This window comes from Euleptes europaea, chromosome 8 (assembly GCF_029931775.1).
Source record: "Euleptes europaea isolate rEulEur1 chromosome 8, rEulEur1.hap1, whole genome shotgun sequence".
NCBI classification, from domain to species: domain Eukaryota; kingdom Metazoa; phylum Chordata; class Lepidosauria; order Squamata; family Sphaerodactylidae; genus Euleptes; species Euleptes europaea.
In genome coordinates this window covers 23,736,922-23,759,124 of record NC_079319.1, presented here as the reverse complement: position 1 = coordinate 23,759,124, position 22,203 = coordinate 23,736,922, and the positions used below count along the sequence as shown (strand labels likewise).

Genomic DNA, 22,203 nt, shown 5'->3' with positions numbered 1-22,203 from the left:
GACATCTTTTCTATATGTTGCTTATTTTAAAGCTCTGTCCTATAGTATATGAATTCTTGGGAGGGGTGTTCTTCCTTCTTGTATACAAAGCTTATGGTATACTTCTGAAATTGGTCATAGTACTTCCACATTCTGGGTTGGCTTCTTCCTACATGTAACAATAAAGTTAAAAGTAGTAGTTCCCATAACTTCTCCATCTGATGAAGGAGAAATAACACATCAGAAAGATGTCATCCTGAAAGTTAAACCAAGAAATCAGAGACAGTCTGCTAAAAAGTCTTGTTGCCTCTGAAAGCAGTCATTATTTCTGTATGTTCAGTGTTAGCCTGGTCTCTTGTGCTGATTACTCTAAGGAAAATCATAAGAGAGAAGGATTGTGATTTGTGTATGCATTTGGTTTAGCAAAGTTTTAGTAAAGCTATGCTTCAGCATTTCGCATGAACGCAGGAAGCTGAATCAGACCTTTGGTCCATCAAAGTCAGTATTGTCTCCTCAGACCGGCAGCGGCTCTCCAGGGTCTTTCACATCACCTACTTGCGTAGACCCTTTTAACTGGAGATGCTGGGGATTGAACCTGGGACCTTCTGCATGCCAAGCAGATGCTCTACCACTGAGCCACAGCCCCTCCCCTTCATTAAATTATATCATAGAAATTTACTACTGACTTTAATCAATGTTGTGAAAGTATTTGTGCCAAGTGTTAATTGCCCTGGTGAGTCTTAATTAATCTTAAAGAATGTATTAAAAGCAATGTGTGAAACTTCAGGTTTCACAGTTGACAGAGTTGTATGAGAAGTATCAACTTAAATATTCTGTAACATCATGTGCCCTGTTTGTTGCAGGAATGGATAATAGGGAAGTTGAATTTCTGTTACATACAGATATAGAAGGATTCTGTAGTTGTGTTTCATTAGTTTATCAGCAAGATTTGTGTGTGTGTGCTCTTTTATACTCAATGTGCAAATTTAAGTACATGTGTCCACCACTTTCAAAGCCTTTGGGAAGCGCAGAATGTACATCCAAGTGAATTATTATAGGTCTATAGCCCAAGCTATCCTGATCTCATCAGATCTCAGAAGCTAAGCAGGGTTGATCCTGGCAAGTATTTGGATGGGAGACTTCCAAGGAATGTCAGGGTCATGACGCGGGCAGTGGCAAACCTCCTCTGAACATCTCTTGCCTTGAAAACCCCTCGGGGTTGCCATAAGTCAGCTGTGACTTGACGGGGGTGGGGGGAGAAATAGCCCTAATCAGGAGTTCTATAGGGGAAAGGTACTGTCTGTCTCAACTGTTCCATTGCATCCTAAGGCATATCTGGGAGAAACAGTTGGTACTTTTATGCATTAAACTTTCATCCAGATTATTTATTATGTTAACTTTCTACCCTGCTCTCCCCAGCCTCAGAGCGGCTTACAATGGGGTATAACATCCCAATTAAATAGATAAAAACCTTAAAACAATATTTAAAATAACCCTATAGTCATATAAAACAGAAATGTCCTAAATTATCTAAGGCGCCTCTGAGGTATAACATAAAGCTACATCCACGTGAGCAGATGGATAAGATCCCAAGTTGGATATAGGGAAAAAGTAATAGCAGTGGAGGTTAGGGGGGGCAGCATTTATATATAAGGGAACCGTAACTGGCCTCAACCATAGGCCTGGTGGAATAGCTCCGTTTTACAGATCTTGCAGGAGCCAAACCAAGCAGTACAATGTTTGCTGAAGACAAAAAACTTGGGGAGGTTTGAACTGCACTAGCTATGCTTTTCAAATCATATGAAAATAAGAGGTCTGGGATTTCTTTGCATGATTGTATCTTGCCCATTTTCACACTTCATTAGGAATAGTATTTCATGAAAAAGGGAAAGATTCATAGAGGTTATATTTGTAGTAAAATCTTAGAAAGTGAGTTAATTTGAAGTCCAGATGTATTTCTCTGTGGTCTGCATTATCCTCATGGGATACTGTGAGAGGTATTGTAGTCTTCACGACTGTGTTCTTGAAAGGCTCATTAATCAGAATGCTTTTCATAAAAGCATACCATTTATGTTTGGTAATATTTACTAATCCCATTTGAACATCTGGGCATGCAGTACCAAGTCTTAATGTGCCTTGCTTATTGGAAGTTGTTATCTGGTATGCTATGACTGGCTTGCCATCAGAATGCCTGCCCAGATCATAGTCAAAATGATGGTTTTATTTATTTACTGCATTTTTTTAATCCCACCTTTCCATCCAAGGAGTTCAGGGTCATGTACATCATTCCTTTCTCCATTTTATTCTCACAGCAACCTTTTGAGGTAGGTTGGGTTTAGGGAGTACAGCTGGTGCAGTGGGCCCCCTGACCAAGTGGGGATTTGAATCTGGGGATCCCAGTCTGAGAATTTAACCACCATACTACACTGGTTATTCAAATTTGTTCCAAGGAACTCTAACATTCTTTAAAACTTATGGGTGGGGGGTATCTGTCCTGGTGAAAAAGATTCCCTAAAAGACAGCTCACCTGCTACTACTGAACTTTCTACAGTATATGGTTGTAGAAGATCTTGAGTATTTCTGGGGTCATGTTCTTGGATTTTACAGGATAGCAGTGAAACCCAACAGGCTTCTGCATCATAAATCTGCTTTATTCTGCATCATAAATCTGCTTTGAAACCATCTGTAGTGTGTGAGGATTCTGTACCAGATGTGTGATTTCTCCGCAGACATTGGTCATGGGTTCAGTTCCCTAAAGGTGAAAGTTTGAAAACAGTTTTAAGGGATACAGTAAGAAATCTAGAGGGGCCTGTTGGTATTTTGAGTTAAAATTGTGCACCTGACTTTATGTAGTTTCTTCTCATGAGGTAATTGGAGGATTTGCTTCAGACAGTTTGTTCAACCCATGAGCATTTAACAGTTGAAAGCTGCGGTCCTAATGTGGGTCTCTAAAATGTCACAAAAAGCATTTATTAGATCTGAATTGCGCTTTATGCTCTTGGGAAAGCAAAAGAGTTAAAAATGATAGGTTAAGGATATGAGCCATTCCAACTTTATTTTCAATGTCTTCTATCACTAGTTCACACTCACTTCTTTGCTGCGGCTTACATGCATTTGTTATGCACTTTCTGTAAGAAAATCTTGTACAGCCTGATCCTGGGCCAGTTTACTCAGTAGCAAGTCCTACTGAATTATCACAGAGTTTTACTTTCCTAATATTTCTCTTCAAAATCTACTTTTATATTTCTCGCCTTGTTAGTGGCATCAGTTTTTCTCGGTCTTTTTCAAGGTTTTTTGCTAATTTCTCTTGTAGTATTTGAATTATATTTCAGCTAGTGGTTTGCTAGAACAAGGGATACAGAGCGAAGGGTATGCCATCTTCAGCCTCCCCTAAGTGCATGAGTTCATGTAAGTAAGCTAATTATAAGCTGTGGAATCCAAACATTCAATTTCCAGTAGCCTAAGGGTAAGGTAAGTTCAGTGGCTGCAAACATGTACCACGTGGTTGATATGCAATTTAAGAGAGTTCAAGGCACTGTAATTCATTGAATGCCATCTGTGTAGGCTTTATTCACATTTTTAACTCTTGCTTTCTGTTTTACTTCATATAGTTGGCTACAATAGCTTCTTTTTTTAATTTCTTACCCCTTTGGCAATACTACTTCGGTTTAATGTATTGTCATACTCAGATTTCACTTCCAGCTTTCACATTGTCCAGTACAATAGATCTCCTTATTACAGGTATAAGTATGTAGAGTTCCATTTTGAAATTGGTGGTTCATTGGCACTGAATGGCTGACATATACTAATTTCCCTGTTCTCCCATTTCTTTAACCCAAAAGTGGCTGTTGAATTAGTAAATGGGCTTTTAGTTCCTTTGACAACTAGTCTTTGAGGGCAGATGTAAAAATGGTAGTCTGCTGTGCTCGTATACTGAGGAATAGTTGATCAAAAGATGTCTTTTGTTGCTTTTTGAGGCCTGTCCTGTTAATGCAGCAGAATTTATTAAACTTTTTGGTAGACTGCCTTTTGACCAAATGGTCCCTGAGGTCATTTACAGAATATTCAGTAAAACATAATAACAACACCATAAAGGAGAGAGTTCCATTGCTGGGGCAACCTCTGTCAGGTCCCTGCCAGACAAACGTCTGCTGATGCCCAGAGGAAGGGCCTTTGTGTAGGTGCAGGTGGTCCCACATGACTTCTGTAATCCTTCACTGTTTCCAGGCACCAGCTTAGATTTTATTACCTCCCTGGATTTTAATAGAAAGGAAAGGAAGAAGAGAGAGTTGTGTGCCATCTTCATATTGATGATGCTGTACACCAGGTGTGAGCATGTCCAGCTCATAGGCCACAGAAAGGGAAAGAGGGTGGCTCATAATAGGAACAACAGAGGCGGAGAAGTATTGTTTCTTTGCTGCCATAACCACCTCCAACTAGGCTTTCAAAAGTACTCTAATCTGTGTTCAGTCAGAAATGACAGAAGATTTTTCTTCCATTGCTCTAATTGCCTTCCAGGCTTCTTCTCATTTTGAGACTAAAGGAGCTCTTTAATCTTGGCATTTCTCTTTTCCAAAGGTCAGTCAGTGTTGTGATAGAAATGAAATCCTGTTGTAGATTTTTAATGTGAGATTTGTTATGCTGTGTAGGTTTGGCTGTAGTTTACCCAAATTGCAAGTCACAGCAAACTATGGTTAAACTAATAAGTGGCTGAGACAGGCACACAAGGAAGGAGAGAGTGTATGACCTTGTGGGACATTCCTGGTTCTCCAAATCATGGTTTCGAGGATTAGAACAGATCTTAGATGGGCTATCATTTGTTCTTGCCCCCATAAAACCTCCAGGCAAATTAATGGAAAATAAGTAAATGCAGCATAAAGTGAGCCTGTAGCCTGGATGAAGATCAGTGCGGGGGGTGGGGGGAATCTGCTGAAATCCTCCTCCAGATTTATTTGGGGTTATTCTGGTGACTCCTAGCCCCAGTATTTAATACAAGGACAGGCTCAGCATGGCTTGTTTCTACACCATACCGTAAGATGTTCTATGCCAGTATAACTGTTAAGTCTTCTTCCCAAAGAATCTTGAGATTTGCAGTTTCTCGGGGTGGGGTAGGATTGCCATCTTGGTTGGTATGCCACCTTGGTTGGTATGAGGGCAAAGAAAGCTAACTTCCCCTTTCTATAGCAGGCTGAATAAAAGCTTGCAAAAAAAATTCTGATCAGTGGGAGGCGTTTGTGTGTCCGGCTGGCAGAGAAGGATTTTCTGATCTCTGCAATCTTTCAAAAGTCATTAGTGAAGGCAGGGGGTTGCACAGATTTTCTCTCCCCCCACCCCCGGAATTCCAGCCATGTAGTGGCACACTGTAAGTTGTGTGTTCTGAATGGATCTTACTCTATAGCTCAATATGTTCCTTTTTGTTTTAGGGTCATCTGTGTCTTCCAGAGTAATCGGTGTCAAGATAAAGTGACAAAAATGACAGAGTTCTGGCTCATTTCTGCTCCTGGGGAGAAAACGTGTCAACAGACATGGGAGAAGCTGAATGTTGCAACTACTAAAAATGTCAACCTCTCCACCAATGCAAAGTTTAATATTCCAGACTTAAAGGTATGTCGGCATTTTTTTCGTCCATTCAAAACTTTGCTTAGCATCTTAAACTTATGGCATACATGTTCTGCTGAAGATTATGATATCAATACTTCGAATCTCCATAGTAAAGCATATAATTGCAAGCCATGCCTGTACCTGTTGAAACTGTGCAATACAAACTCTTCTGCTTAATGGCACAAACTTACTGGTGGTGAACTGTCTAATTTCTTAATGTGTTAAGTAGCCCTTTGGGTTGCTGGCTAAGTATAGTAAAATAATTATGTTTACGTTGTGTCAGAATTATAGATATTTTTCTAATCGATAATTTATTTGGCTGTAATTCTGTGCACCGTTACTGGGAAGTGAACCTCATTGTGTTCTGTTTACTTCTGAGTACACATGCATAGATGACGTTGTTAATCTAGAAATTCCACTTTTATTATGCTGTTTATACTTTCTAAAACAAATCTTATTCTCTTTAGGTCGGCACCCTTGATGTTTTAGTTGGTTTGTCAGATGAGCTGGCTAAACTGGATGCGTTTGTGGAAGGGTAATTACTCTTTCTATTACTCTTTTTCTATTAGTATCTGCAAAACATCTGAACCAGCATGTATTCAGTCTGGTCATAATAGACAGGTCTAAATGTTGTTAGTTAATGGTCTTTAGTTTTCATGTTAACCAACTTAATATTTGTGTAGTACAGTTTTCCTTATGGAAATGTTCAGTCTGTAATTTTGAATACTGGAACACGCTTTCAGTTTCTTCAGCACTAAAAAGCATTTCTAATTTGTGCACTGCTTTACCAGGTAGATGTTTAGATCTTGACCTAATGTTGGATGTAATACTAAAGTCAAGTGAATTGATTAAATGTGGCAAAAACTAGAGACCATGTCCAGCCTTAAGGAAAAGGTATTTTCTTTTCCTGGGGCAAATAATAGGTCCTACTATAAAGCACAAGGAATTTCTGAGGTTGCCTTTTGGAGGGTAAACAAGGCAATCTACATTGAATTATGTACGTTTGATAGAATTCAAGGTACTGTGATATAGATTGTTACCCTTGTTTAGCATAACCTTCTCAGGTACTGATGAGTCTAGAGGAAGAAAGATAAAACAAATTAATTTCTTAATCTTAACTTTGTCTCTTTCCTGGTCTTCAGTACTGTGAAAAAGGTGGCCCAGTATATGGCTGATGTGCTGGAAGACAGTAAAGATAAAGTTCAGGAAAACCTTCTGGCCAATGGGGGTAAGTGTTAACTTTCTGTATGAGATCTTTGAATATAGACTATAGATGCAGCAAATGCTTTTCTGTGGTTACTTTCAGTAACTTCTGCAACAAAGCTACTAGCAAGAATTCAAGCCAGGCAGAAAGCCTGGAAATCTATCTGTAAATACATAACTAAGTTTACTTGCTTAGAAAATAAGTACAATTGATTGTAATTGAACATGATCTTGTCCCTTGAGGTTTTGTCCCAATCAATTTCTTTAATGTTCCTACTGAACTTGCTTGCTTATGTCTTATTCTAGATATAGTCCCTTTAAAAATAATAAAAAGTGAATACATTGATAAAATATTTGGAACTTTTTCCTTGGCATAATTCCAAGTAATGTAGCGAAGACCATGGCTTATATTACCAAAGGTAACGCTGAATCACTTTGGTTTTTAGTTGACTTGGTTACCTACATAACCAGATTCCAGTGGGATATGGCAAAGTATCCAATCAAGCAGTCTCTGAAGAATATTTCAGAAATAATCGCTAAGGTAAAATAACGTTATTCAAGATTGTATTCTAATCCGAGATGAAACTGTCAATTTTACTGTATGCAGCAGAGGTTCTGACCTATAAAGTGATAAAAAGAGGCCTCTTCTATAGCCAGTCCAATTACAGCATGTTAACTGGGGACTGTAGTAACAAATGACATACCCTCTTCCTCATGGAAGATGTTGCTTTTCATAGGATAGAATAGTAACTGGTAACTGTGGCAGTTGTTGCCTCTCTCACTGGGCTACAGCTGGGTTAAAGCTATGTTAATTGGCATATATAATTAACTGGCAACCTCATATTCCCCATGAATGCTGGTTAACAGAGCTTTTTACTGTACTGTTCTGGAATTAGCCTGCAGTGTACCAAGCCGTGTCTCTCATCACATTCCAAAGTCTTTCCTCTTCACGTTTTTCTCTCCACTTACTTGCTTTCCTTTGCGTACTGGAAAACTCTCCTTATGGTGCCCTGTTTAGGAGGGTCTGCTTGTGATGCTTTCCCAACATACGAAGTTCACAGTGGCAATTCTCAGAGTCCCTTTTTGAGAAAGGAATTTTGCAGCGCTAAAAGAATAGACTTGTTTTCTAATCAACCCTATATTTAGCATTTGTCAATTTCTGGATTTAACAACTGCAGAAAGGTTCTGTAGTGCAAAATCTTTCTGTTGAACCTTATAGCAATTTACCAGATAAATCAGTGGAAGTGTAGAATTGATATACTTAGGAACTGAAAAATTGCCTCCTAACAGGAAAAACCACCTTTGGAATCCCCAGTATGAATGTTCTCATCAGAATATTGCATATAATGGATATGCCTATAATAAGTGAGTTATTGACAATTATTAATCATTAATTGATTCCGTTAATATTGAATACCAAAAGGCAGCCTAGACACTGTAAAATGTACTCTCTCTGCCTAATGGACCACAATGCAGTAGCCCATGGACTGCAAAAATACATTTTGATGCCACACTACGAAGTGTGTGGCAACTGGAAAGGGTGCTGGTACTAATCTACTTTCAAATCAAATCACACCTTTATTTGGTACTAATCTACTTTTCAAAAATTGAGGAGGCACATAGAACATTTCTTGAACTAAACAAATACTAAACGTCCAATGTGTTTTGCGCTATAAAACCCTTCAAGGCAAATGTTGCTGTGTTGTAGAACAGTGAGCCAGGTATTTAAACTGACTTGGTAATGGAGGAGTGTCTAACACATTTTTCAACAAACACTGACTGAAGTTAATTGCCAGGCCGAAGCCTTGGCCAGGCTGGTACTATTACATGATTGAGAGTGTTCAAACAGTAGCGTTGGGAAGAGCTTTCCCATTGGCGAGGCAAATTGAGTGGAGAACTGTGGAAATATACTAGCTAGGTGCACTCAATAATCTACCAGTTGGCCATTTCTGTACTAGACTAATTAGTCTTTGGGGGGCTTTAATCTGGAAGACTGTGTAAGGTATGTTATATTTTCAAGCAGTACTTTTTTTCTGTATTAGTTGTATGATCAATTTAGCTCTAAGCCAAAACATGATGGCTGTTCCATCACCTAACAGAGGGGAGCCATGCCCTCATCCCCAGACTGAAATACAATCCTAAACAGCGTTATGCCCTTCTAAGCCCATGGACTTCAATGGACTTAGAAGGATGTAACTCTGCTCAGTATTGCACTGTAAGCTAAGTAGTATTGGCCCACCTGCCGTATTTATCACCAGGCAAATTGGTTTCCACACTCCATGAATTGGAGTCAAACCAGATTGGTAGTTTCTACTAATTCCCCCTTCTCACTGCACCCCCATGTCATTTCTCAGGGTCTCCTGTCTCCCAGGGGCAGCATTTTGTGGAGAGCAGCAGGCAGGAAAATTTAGTCTGGATCCAGCCCACTTTGGCAATGTGTTACAAGTGTGGTCCTTGATAACCAGTATAAATAATTCATGCTTCTGTGTTAGCAGACATGTTAAAATCAATGAACTGGATCCTATGAATCTGTTCTGCTAGCCATGGCACTTTCCTCTGTCCTGTGGAGCTGACATATGAGGTTCTTGCTATTGGAATGGATCTGTGGGATCCAACACATAGTGCATCAACAATTAGGAAGGAAAATCTTTTGCTTCTGAAGGAAGTGATAAAAAATTATTGCTGTAGTCAACTTTAGATGTTTATGCTTTGCCTTCGCTGATCCTCTTATATACTCCTGTAGTAATAAGGGGTAGACCACTGCTTTATGTATACTCTTTCCAGTAAACCTGAGTCACTGTACATTGCTACTGAACTTGCAGATGTAATCCTGAAGCTTCAAAAGATCAAATTTAATCTTTAACATCTTTTCTAAAAGGTTTCACTCTATAACATTTGTAAAACACCTTAAGTTTTTCCCACTTGGCTTACACATCTAGTAACAGTTTTTGAGAAAGTCTTAGAGAGAGAGACCTACTGAGACTTGGACAGCTGAATCAATAAATCTTTTCCCTTCTAGTTCTTAAGACTCCAGTCTCTACCTTTTAGCTTTTACTAATATGCAACAAACCTTAGACAGTAAGCCTTGGGAGGCTGGAGGATCCAGTAATATCTGCTCAAATGATAACGATTTCCTGAATATATTGTATAAATCTGTAATCCTCTGAATTACACTTTTTATCTAGCAATATTGAATTAGTGAAAGTTTTTGGGTAGACCTTCTGATGTATCTCTGTAAATTACAGTATATTTATTTTCAGCTTACCCATCTATTATTCTGCCTAGATTATATGTGGTCCGCTTACCAAAGTTACCCATGTCCTCTAGTCTCTTGAAAATTCTGGCTATAAATTGCTGACATCAGGGGAGATTTACATGAAGCCAAGCTGTCTTTAAACTAAGCTGAGACATTAATATTTTTCTCCCCATGCCAGGGGGAATTCTCCCATTCACCCAAATTTCCAAACCAGTAAACCAAAGCCAGAATGACTCCCTGAAGGTGCTTTCTTGAATTGCATGCCCTCCATATTGCTTTGATTCCCTGCTGTTTTATAAACCTTTCAAACGGAAGGAATGTGGAAATCCTATTTCTACCAGATCATTCCACTTCCCACCCCACCCACCCACGCTAATTGTGGCAATAACTGCCCTTTCATCCCACATTTGTACTGCACAGTAGTCTTAAGAGAAAAAGATGCCCCCTTATATTCTCTTTCCCCTACCCCATCCCTGGCTTGTTAGTGGGGAAAATTGGGGCTGCAGAGCAGTTATTTCCAATTGGTAGAGGTGTTGTGTGGCCAGCTACTTCCCTGTTGAGACCAGTAAACTGTGTACCCCGAAGAGGCCAGAGGTATGAGTGGGGCACCCTCAAGAACTCTTGGCCTTAAGGTGTCTAGAATGAGGGGAAATGTATCTGTTTGCACATGAAAATTTGATGTCTGGATCAGAGCAAGAACTGATAAGGAGTGCTCCCAGCAGGGTGTAGCTTGACCACTTAAATGTACCAAGAACATATTAATCAAGGCTCCTTTGAACTTATTCAAAGTTCCTTATTTTTTGGGGGACGACGACATAAACCACAACACAGAGTAGCAGCATAAATAATCAATGCCATTGAAATGTCCTTTGTAAATAGGATAGATCCAACAACACTGCTGAGCAAGCGCAAGGCACTTCTACACCCACAAGGTGTGTGTGGAGGTTGCAGTGTATGTGCATTTCCCATTGAAGCTGTAGCTTGATGCTACGTCCCATACAGTCCAAGAGTTCCTCAATCTCAGAAACCGCTTTTTGGAAGGGAGCAGGTGTGAGAGGTTCATCCCTCAAGCAGAGTTTGCATCCAGGCCTTCATTACTGAATTGACTTCTGAGAAAATGAATGTAGCCTCTAATTGTAAAAACCTCTGCCAAAGCAGTACATGTCTAAATGTAAAAACTTCTACCAAAGTGATACATATCTAGCTTGTTGGGTACACAGAAAACATTTTATATTGCTCTGTTTCTGAATGTTCTTTTTAAAGGGAGTGACTCAGATTGACAATGATCTAAAGGCAAGGGCATCAGCCTACAACAGCTTGAAAGGCAACCTTCAGAACTTGGAAAGGAAGAATGCGTGAGTTGTCCTGCTCTTGTCTTGATCCAAGAAGTTTAGGATTCTACAAGTTAAAGCCAGGACTCTGAGTTGGGCCCAGAAACAGGATGGAACCTAGTGCCTCTGAATTAGAAGCGGTGTGATATGATGGAAACAACTGCCCCAGATAAATAGTTGGGCAGCTGCGTTTTGAATTGGTTGATGTTCTTAAAAACTTCCATTTTCCAATCATTTAATATGGGTGCTATCAGCGATGACCTATTTAGCTACATTAGACTTCTCCAGGAAGGGTTGTATTTGGTATAGCAGCCTAAAATGGTAAAAAACACTCCTAGTCACAGCTGCTGCTTGGCCATTCAGAAGAAAGTTGGATCCAAGAGCCACCCCCAAACCACAGACCTGAACCTTGAGGGGAGTGCAGCCCCCACCAAAGCACATTGAATGGTATCTTACATAGATTACTTTAGGACAGTGTTTGAAAACTTGAATTTAGCTTCTGGTCAGCTAACATTATTCAGACAACGACTTTGTTTACTCACCTCCTGTCCTGTTTTTTGGTGTTTTTTTTGGCAGGGGAAGTTTGATAACAAGAAGTCTTGCCGAAATTGTAAAGAAAGAGGACTTTGTACTTGATTCTGAATATTTGATTACATTGTTAGTGGTTGTACCAAAGTAAGTCATTGTCTTGAAGAAGAACCTTGAATGCAAGCAGACTTAATATAATCACCACATGATTCGGTTGTTGTAACTGACATGTTAGCATGGGAATCTACATGTGCTAATGTGAGAATCTACAATCATTGTGAGCTACTGCTTGATCTTTACAGTGGTTCAGAATTTCAACAAAAACACTTTGGAACTGGTTGTTCAGTATTTCCCATACAAAAGTGTTTCTTTTTCCTAGAAGAGAAACTTTCCTAAGCTCTCCGGCATTAAATATGCTAGAGCAAAGCAATACATTCCTTATATGTTAGCTTGTGAATTAGAAGTCCTATTACTCCATTTATCTCTCTAAGCCCAGTTCTGTACCCCAGTCCTGAAATCTTAGAGAATGCCTGTAAGCTACAGATTGATTACACAGGAAACAAAATAAATAATGTTGCATTCCCTGTGAATGGCTGATAGAATGCTAAGCTCTCTTTGCATATTCAGATAGGGATGCATGTGTATGAAGCTAAAGGGAATTAAAAGATGTTTTAGGCCTGCAGGGAAGTAGAGCAGAGACAAACATTTAAAGCATTCTTGCTTAAATTAGCACAATTTTTGAATTCTGGGTATATCCTGCCCTTCCTAAGATCCTAGTAAGGTAGCAACTTTTAAACGTAAAACAGAATACCAACTTAATATATGAATGATCGGTTGGATCCTGTCGCCTGCTTGTTTTAGTGGAAGGCGCTTGGCATGGACAAGAGGGAGGGCTCTTTGGATCCCAGCCAGTCTTGAGGACACTAGTGCAGGCAGTGGTGAAAACAGTTGGGTACCTCCTTTATATATGTGTATGTGGTTACAATGAGTTACTTTTACCTCTCCTTTTAGGTCTAATTATAATGACTGGGTTAAGCAGTATGAAACTTTGACAGATATGATAGTCCCACGATCCAGCAAGTAAGTTGTTTCATTTTTTTATCCCCTATTTTAATTTGTCCTCTGGTTGAGTATCTTTTAGAAAAAAAATGAAAAATATTGCTGGGCTATAAAGTCACACTGAAAAAAACAAATACTTTATGCCTAAAATCTCAAAATGTTTTCTCTTTGTTTAAACACTGGTACTGTTTCAGTACCCTGACCTGGATGGCCCAGGCTAGCCCAAACTCATCAGATCTGAGAGGCTCAGGAGGGTCGGCCCTGGTTAGTAGTTGGACAGGATGACACCACCAAGAAAGTCCAGGGTCACTACACAGAGGCAGGCAACAGCAAACCACCTCTGCATGTCTCTTGCCTTTAAAACCTTACGGGGTCACCAAAGTCGGCTGCAGCTTCAGGGCATTTTCCTCCATCACCATTTCACCCCGGTATACAACTAGCTGGCAGGAAGTTCTGCTAACTTCAAACTCCTGAAGAGCATCAAAGACTCCTGGAGTCTGCAGTGCCCTAACTGCATGCTTTGCCTTTTAATAATCTTTGAAGGTACTTTAATCTTTGTCCCTGAATAGTGGTCTTCCATTACTTCTACAATATCTGTCTCTCCGTCCTTCTATTTATTTAGGAAATGTTCTTTCCTTTTCACTTAAAGTGCTGAAATCAACAGAACTCATGAAAAAACCCCAGTGGTGCTGCAAATTGAAGTGATCGTAGAGCCCTTTTCTGAAAGGGCATTTTAACTTAGTCATCAGATTGTAGTGTAGCTTAGTTTTGAAGGGCATCCTTTTCCATGTGAAATGCGACCTGAGTCATTGTACTGCTAAGGCCTGCAAAGGTGACCTGCAATTATTCCCTCTGTAATAGCTACATTGTTTGTAGGGCGGGGCCGTGGCTCGGTGGGAGAGCATCTGCTTGGCATGCAGGAGGTCCCAGGTTCAATCCCCGGCATCTCCAGTTAAAGGGACTAGGCAAGTAGGTGATGCAAAAGACCTCTGCCTGAGACCCTGGAAAGCCAATGCTGGTCTGAGTAGACAATACTGATTTCAATGGACCAAGAGCTGATTCAGTATAAGGCAGCTTCATGTGTTCATGTTTTTGTAACTTAGCACAGAAACGTGTAGTGGTGCAACTATGTACAAGCCGTTAAACTGATCTTGCATATTTTAAGTTACAGGCTAAAGGTTTTTTTTAACACAGCACCTTAATTGTTGTTGTTGCTTTCAGCCTGTGATATCTCTTGCATCTTTTCCCCTCTCCTCTTTCTAGTGTTCTTTCTGAGGACCAGGATAGTTATCTCTGTAACATCACCTTGTTCAGGAAGGTAGTGGACGAATTCAGACAAAAAGCCAGGGAAAACAAGTAAGTGGTCTAGTGTAGTTCGGGGTCTTTTACTATTTAATCATAGTTCTTCAGTGATCTTCCATTGTCTGTTGCTCTTCATATGCAGATTTATAGTCCGTGACTTTCAATATAATGAAGAAGAAATGAAGGCAGACAAAGAAGAGATGAACAGACTGTCCACTGACAAGAAAAAACAGTTTGTAAGTTGAATGAAACCTGTACCATTGGCAATCCTTCAAACCATGCAGAAGTTTTCCCCACCACCAATCTCTTTTTGTATGTAATGTATGCATGTAAGCAAAACGACTGTTGACATTTCTTAATTTCTTTAGGTATGAGAAACATTGCATTAACTGAAGAGGTAGGATAATGATGATTTTAATGGTATGAAAGATGTTCCCATTATTGTGGACTAGAGTTTGGGCTGCACTTTCTAGTAAAATGCAATCTAGCCTTACGTGCAACATTAGGATATGTCAGACCCTGAGCACGTTTGCATAGGCAGTGGCCTGTGTGAAGCAACCGGCTTGCAAGCCCTTCCCTGTTCCCTCTGATAGGACCTCCAGGACATCCCAAGTCTCTGCTTGGCAAAGTGCCCCTTTCCCTCATTCCCCTGGGGTGCTGTTTACAAGTGTGGTAACCAGCGACTGCAACTCATGACTCTGAGGACTGGAGCGGGGGGGGGGAAGGTGTTTCTCCACAGCCAGTATGGGGTACACCGGGCCATCCCTGTTAGCTCCACACAAGATACATCTTATGGAGGTACTCCCTGTAGAAATGCCTGGAATGTTCCTGCACGGAGCATTCCGAGGGACAATCGTCTCTGTTTTATCCTTTATACTGTTGGCGATCTGCCCTATGTCTGCAGAGAATTTGCATTTAACAAAATTAAGCTTTGCGTCAATACAGTGCATTCTATTTTGCTTCACCTGCATTTCAACTGAAGAATTTCATGATGCTGAAGAGCTTAGTTTCACAGCAAAACAAAATGATTCAGTAATAGATCTTGTAACATAATTTGGCCTACTCCAAAGGGCAAATGTTGATGCACTTCCTTATGCAACACACTCTAATACAACAGAGTCTTCAGTTACTAAAACGTCTTGGTTTTATTACTCAAATACAGGGGCCTCTTGTCCGGTGGCTGAAAGTGAATTTCAGTGAAGCTTTCATTGCGTGGATTCATGTGAAAGCACTAAGAGTCTTTGTTGAATCAGTTCTCAGGTATGAATGAACAAGCTATTGTACCTTTCCTTCAGGAACTTCAGAGGGCTCTGTAATCTTAGTTCAGTGAATCTTTGATGACTGTACTGTTTACAGAACACAGACACCAGGATTCTCTGAACTAAATGGATATTTTAATAAAGAACAACTTAAACCTTATTTATGTAAGAGATCACAATTCATAAAATAAGCATGCTAAAAAGACTGTGTTTTGTCATTTTAAAATTAAATCTGCAACAGTTGATACTCGTAAAGCCACCAGGGGTCTACACTAAAGGGTCAAGGTTGCAATAGTTGTCCCCCCTCCCATCACCTGGTACATATCACTAGTGAATTCTTTTAAAGTGTCAGGATTTCTGCTATTATTTACTTCAGCTTTCTCCCCATTGGGGGGCCATTATCCTCTCCGTTTTATCTTCACAATAACCCTGTGAGGTAGGTTAGTCTGAGAATGTGTGAGTAACCCAGAATCCCCTAGTAAGCTTCCATGGGAGAGTGGCGATTCTAATCCAGGTTTCCCAGGTCCCAGTACAACACTCTGAATCACTAAATCACACAGGGCTCCAGGAACTGTTTCTAGCACTTCTCTAATGTCAGTATGATGAAGCGTTTCCAATTCCTTTTGCAGACGATATCTAACATAATGATATGTATAGTGTGTAAGTATTTCACATCACATGATCACATGAAGCTGCCTTATACTGAATCAGAGCCTTGGTCCATCAAAGTCAGTATTGTCTACTCAGACCGGCAGTGGCTCTCCAGGGACTCAGGCAGAGGACTGTGTGTGGAATAATGGCTGTTCCTGGATGGAAAGAAAGGAATTGCCCCACAGCTGCTTAGGAGCTGACCGTGTGCCAACAGGTCTGCACTCCGCAGTGGAACTATAGGCCTAGTGTTGCCAGACCATTCACTGACAGATGTGTGCCCAGATGTGTGGCTCTTACACAGTGGTCTGTCTCTACCCTTTTACTGTCATACAGGGAAGTGTTAGAAAACCCAAATGCACTTCTTCTATTAAAAGGTGGTTGATCCAAAGGGCCTAGTGACTTATGCACTAGAGACAGATTTGTTTAGAAAGCATATGCAGCTTTTCCAGAAATCTACTTGAAGTGGCTTACAGCTAAGGTAATAAAGCAAAATCATTGAAAACAAGGCCACTAAAACACAACCATAAGAGGAAAAGAAATCTCATGGGAATTGATTTTTACACTAGGGGTACTAGAACTTGGTAAAGGGCCTCAAAGGGAAAAGTACTGGGACAGTTTTATCACAGTTATTTGTTAAAGCAAAAGAACAGAGTCAAGAGCAGCAATAAAAAAGCCATCCAAAATAAAATAAATCTTTTTCTGATAAAATAAAACAGCAGTAAAAGATGTCCTCTGTTAGTTTCCTTTCTCCCCAAATTAATTTTGACTTGGAGAAAAGAGCTGCTAGATTTTTAGACAAAGCTTAAAATGTTTTACCTTCTAGGTACGGTTTGCCAGTCAACTTCCAGGCAATGCTGCTCCAACCAAACAAGAAAATGATGAAGAAATTGAGAGAAGTTTTGTATGACTTGTACAAACACCTTGACAGCAGTGCAGCAGCTATCATTGATGTGAGTAACTAGCATCTGTGTGGTGTCCAGTGGCTACCTAAGTTTTCTCATGACGTGGATTGGATTGTTCTGAAACCAAGGAGCATTTTGTCTCCGGCCTCATATTCCAATATGTGGATTGTTGGTTCATATCTTGTTAAATAGGGACAAAGTCATATCATAAGAAATGTCCCTGTATATAGTACTGGGAAAAGGGACAGGCAATTTTTTTGTCCTGTATGAGGAGCAGCTCTACCAGAAGGAAGGGTGATTTTGTTTAACTGCTGCATAACAGAAATTCTGCAGGTGAAATTTCCCGCGCGCAAACTTATTAATGTAAAGAAGCAACATTTTCTTTAGGTGTGCAGCTGTTAAACACACAGGAACCCTGGATGGGGCCTTGCATGAAGTTTCTAATGTTCGCACAAAGCTTTTTGTGCACTCAGGATGTGCAGAGCGGGAGGGGCCACCAGGTCCCCCTAAAGCTGAGCTCAGCTACTGGAGCCTATGAGCTCCAGTTGGCGGTGGCCTCTTTATATTTCCATGGGAGAAGGCAGAGAGGGATACTCTTCCGTCCCACACCCATCTGACTGATAAGTCAACGGGGATGAAGGAAAAGTACACTGCTTTACACCTGTTGTCTTAGTTTGTTCTGCTCTTTGGGAAGTAGGGATGCCATCAACATCCTCTTTTCGTGCCTTTGAGACCCAAATACAGGTTGAGCTATAGATCCCCCCCCCCAAAAGGCTAAAATTTAGATTTCACTTTGAATCTGAGATACAGTTTATTGTACTTTTTTTTTAGAATACACAACTTCATCCGTCACTCTTCTTGGGACAAAAAGGTTTACAGTTAGATTCACTCATCTAAACTCTTATCTTTACAGGCAACTATGGATATTCCAGGTTTGAATCTCAGCCAACAGGAATACTACCCCTATGTGTATTACAAGATAGACTGTAACTTGCTCGAGTTCAAGTAAATGGTGTCTGACCCTGGCGATCCCCTCGTGGTATTGGTGTACAAGCAGAAATGAGGTTGAAGAACAGCAGTGCTTCTAACTCTCTTCGTAAACCTGTGCTTGCTTCTTCCGCCCTTTTGCATAGGAGAACAATCTCCATTGTGGTCCATCTCTTGACATTTTTCTTTTTAAAAAGAGAAGTATAGTATTGCTTTTAATTGATCAGGTCTGTAAATGTATATTGAGAGAGTGTATTTATAAAATAGTCATTTATTTAAAAATAATAATTAAAAAAGATCATTCCTCTTTCATACAATGGTCAGCATCAATTCCATTGACCATCCTCTATGAAGACCTTGTTTACAAAGAAAACAGTGTCTGGGGGGAACATGCCATTTTGTTCAGTGTTTCATAGATATATAAAGCTGTAAACATTGTTATTGAATTGTAATGTAATATATGTGGAGATTGATATTCAGTCTGTGGTTTCTGGATGTTTTAAATTTACAATACGTTAAGCACTGGAAATACTCACAGGAGAAAATAAAAGCACCTGTACAACTGTACTGCATGCCTGTCTCACTGTAATATAACTAAGTGACAAGTTACACTGCCTGTTTTAAAGGGTTAAATGATTGCCTGTCTCAGTACCTGGCACATCATGTTTATGTTGGTCATTAGTGAAGCCAGAGTGATTGGTAAGTCTCAAAGTATCTGCTTTTGATCCTGGGATGCTCAGGAGAAAGGTGGGCTTATATTTTATGTAAATAAACTAGCCATCCCTTAGGGAATCAGTGGCTCAAAAAAAGTGAAGTGAAGGCATGAACAGCAGACGTCACCATGATGCCCTTCACTTACTCTGGCCAAGCAAATGACTAGACAGTGACCTTTTAAAAGGTTTATTTAATTCCACCATGCACTTTTAAAGCATTCTCTTCCGTTCTTCTGAGTAGATCAAAGAGAGGCTATTCTTAAGTATACTGCTCAAGGCCATTGGGTCGAATGAGTAGTTTCATTTAATTTTGAGGGTGCTGTATTTCTATCATTAACTTTTGTTTCTAGACACTAGAGGGCACCCTGGATCCACACTTAAAAGGTACATGATGCTGTGATACCATTGGTACACATTATTGATGTACTATGAGCTTCTGTACTAATAGAATTCTGTTAGCATAACAACAGCAGTGTAGGATGCCAAAAACAATCCTGATTTCAGCTGATTTGTCCAGTAGTGTCTATAGTTTGCCATGCTCTCCTTCTCACTTGTGCTATAGTCAAAGGTAATTGTCAAGGGCTGATGTTAACATGTAGCTTAGCTGTAAGTAGTAGTACTTGAGAATGGGGTAGCATTTGATGACTTGGAACTTTGTAAAATGTTACACACACCTCCAGAAGTTTCCACAGTTAAAAAAGACAGATCTGTTGGTGCAACTCTTACCTGCATATTGTGATTACATTTTAAAAAATAAAGTTATTTTAAAGATACACATTTACAAAGTCTTGATTAATGCCAAACCATGGTTTGGTGCTATGTGAGTGACACTTGTTCCTCCCTTTGTGTGCGGAGACACCCCTCTTCAGGCTTTCAGTTGTGACTAAAATCTATTTTATTTCATGTATACTCCACCTTTCTCTCCAAAGGGGACTCAAAGCAGCTTACATCGCCCTCTCTTCCATTTTATCATTATAACGATCCTGTGAGGTAGGTTAGGCTGAGAACATGTGACTGACCCACAATTGCCCAGCAAGCTTCTATGGGAGAGTGGGATTTGAATCTGGGCCTCCCAGATCCTACTGTGACACTCCAATCACTACCCCACACTGGCTAAAATTGACAACTGCAGGCCCCAGTTTAACAAACAGAGGTGAGAGACTGAGAATATTATGTGAAAACAGAAGGGGAACTCCCTGCCTCTGGATGTGGTGATTGTTTACAACTTGGTAGGCTTTAAGAGGGGAGTGGGCATGTTCATGGAGGACAGGGCTATTCATGGCTGCTAGCAAAAATGATACTAGTCATGATGCATACCTATTCTCTCCAGGATCAGAGGAGCAAGCCTATTATATTAGGTGCTTTGGAAACCAGGCAGGGTAATGCTGCTGCAGTTGTCTTGTTTGTGGGCTTCCTAGAGTCACCTGGTTGGGCCACTGTGTGAACAGACTGCTGGACTTGATGGACCTCGGTCTGATGGCCTTTCTTATGAGGAGTGGTGGCTTGCATAGCTCCAGCTATGCATGGCTCTATGAATGAACTGAGCATGCTGTCGATTAGTCTCCTATAAGAGACTTTTTGTTACAAAGCTTATCGACTGCTTCCAGAGCCATGTTAATAGATGTGGTGGTGGAAAGTGCCATCAAGCCGCAGCCAATTTAGGACTACCCCATAGGATTTTCAAGGCAAGAGATGTACAGTTTTGCCATTGCCTGCTCCTGCGTAGCGACCCTGGACTTCTTTGGTAGTGCCCCATCCAGTTACTGATCAGGACTGACCCTGCTTAGCTTGTGAGATCAGGCTAGCCTGGGCCAAATAGGTCTGTTGCACCTCTCCTCCTGGCCATGTGAGGGTTTTGGCAGAAACACACCAGAGGGAGAAGGGGTGCTCCTAGTCTACTAGAAAGCTTTGGAAATATTTTCTGAGGCTGGCCACACATGCAATCTCAATGTGTGCCTGCAGAAGACCACTCGATGAACTACAGTTACAGGTAAGCGCAACCCCCATATGAAGCGTGCTGGGTGACCTTGGGCCAGTCACAGTCCTCTTAGAACTCAGCCCATGCAGAGGCAGGCAATGGCAAACCGTCTCCGAACTTCTCTTGCCTTGAAAACCTTACGGGGTCGCCATAAGTCAGCTGTGACTTGACAGCAAAACCACACACACACACGCTCTCTAACAAACTGACCTTCAAGGCCAATAAGCTGGTCCTCTTTGCTGTCTCCCGCCAGGGCAAAGAGATATAGTTGTTTCTGAGGGAGACAGGCAACATTTACTTCTTAGAACAACAGCATAGAGGATTCTAAAATGGTTGTGTTCTGGACAATAGAAAAGGGCCTAGAAAGTGTCAGGGAAAGCACCGTAAAAAGGGTTGGTTTTCATTTTCAACACATCTAGTCCAGCTTCCTGTTCTGCATGGTGGCCAGCCAGATGCCTGTGCAAGATAGGCAAACAGAACACGGAAGCTGAGGCCTTAAGCTGTTGTTGCCCACCAGCATCGGTGTTTATAGGGTTACTTCCTCAGAGCACAGGTGTTTCATTTAGTCATCAGGGCAAATGGCAGCTCCCTCAATGACTCACCCATGAGTTTATCGAATCCCCTTTGAAAGTAGACTACACAAATGGAACAAATGGACATTTCATCAAAACACAGTAGGTCATTTCCTTTATCGTCACTGGTATGGTTTCAGAGTTTGAAGGTGGCAAAGTCAATTCCACAGGGCAATTAAGCCTCCTAGGCAGGGCTGGCCTTAGCAGTAGGCAAGCTGGGCGGCCGCCCTGGGCTCCAAGCTGCAGGGGAGTCAGCTCAGAGAGTATCCATCAATCTACCACGTCTAAATGACAAATAGCAATTAATTTACACATCTTCATAACCAGGCAAAATGGTTGGAATATCTGATAACACCATTTTCATCTACGTTTTTATTTGTGCAATGGATATTCTAAAATAAAAAATACTTGCCAATAAAACTGAAATAAAAATATTGCAAGTTAAAGAATCTATTCCTGTGTCGTACCTTGCTCTGGGGTAAGGAAAGAGCACTGCTTTAAGATCAAGAACGGAGCTGCTGTTCAGGAGGTAACAGGCACAGTAAAAATTATAAGAGGAAAATCAATTTGAGACACTTCTTTTAAGCATCTGTGAAATAACTCCTATCATCTTACTACTAGACAAGCTTGTGAGTACGTAGACACATTAGGTTAATGCAGGGCAGTAAAAAGCTCTGGTGCTTTCTCTTCCAAAAGAAATCTATTCCAGGTGCATCCTCAAATGGCATTTTGCTTAGTTTTACTTTTCTCCTGTTCCAGACCTCCCTGCTCTTCTTTCCTCCCCATTTGCTATTGGTTTTGTTTCCCCTCTGCGTAAGCATGGGGCACACACTCTCCTCTTAAGATGATATCCAGGTTGCTAGGCAACAACTTCCTCTGCGC

General features: G+C 40.7%; 1 protein-coding gene across 1 annotated transcript; it reads left to right on the top strand.

Moving 5' to 3' along the window:
• Window positions 1–3,330: 3,330 nt before the first annotated feature.
• Window positions 3,331–18,425, top strand: ATP6V1C1 (ATPase H+ transporting V1 subunit C1). The gene is made up of 13 exons (XM_056854057.1): window positions 3,331–3,348; window positions 5,403–5,583; window positions 6,048–6,115; window positions 6,723–6,808; window positions 7,230–7,324; window positions 11,303–11,394; window positions 11,947–12,045; window positions 12,910–12,978; window positions 14,221–14,313; window positions 14,402–14,495; window positions 15,422–15,519; window positions 16,993–17,119; window positions 17,985–18,425. Exons 2-13 carry the CDS (start codon window positions 5,452–5,454, stop codon window positions 18,078–18,080), a joined length of 1,149 nt encoding a protein of 382 aa, XP_056710035.1. The 5' UTR covers window positions 3,331–3,348; window positions 5,403–5,451; the 3' UTR covers window positions 18,081–18,425.
• The last annotated feature ends 3,778 nt before the right edge of the window (window positions 18,426–22,203 follow it).

Coding starts and splice junctions, on each gene's coding strand:
- ATP6V1C1 (XM_056854057.1), top strand. CDS start 5,452: ATGACAGAGTTCTGGCTCATTTCTGCTCCTGGGGAGAAAACGTGTCAA. Junction 11,395..11,946: donor AACTTGGAAAGGAAGAATGC/GTGAGTTGTCCT, acceptor TTTTTTTGGCAG/GGGAAGTTTGATAACAAGAA. Junction 15,520..16,992: donor TTTGTTGAATCAGTTCTCAG/GTATGAATGAAC, acceptor TTTACCTTCTAG/GTACGGTTTGCCAGTCAACT.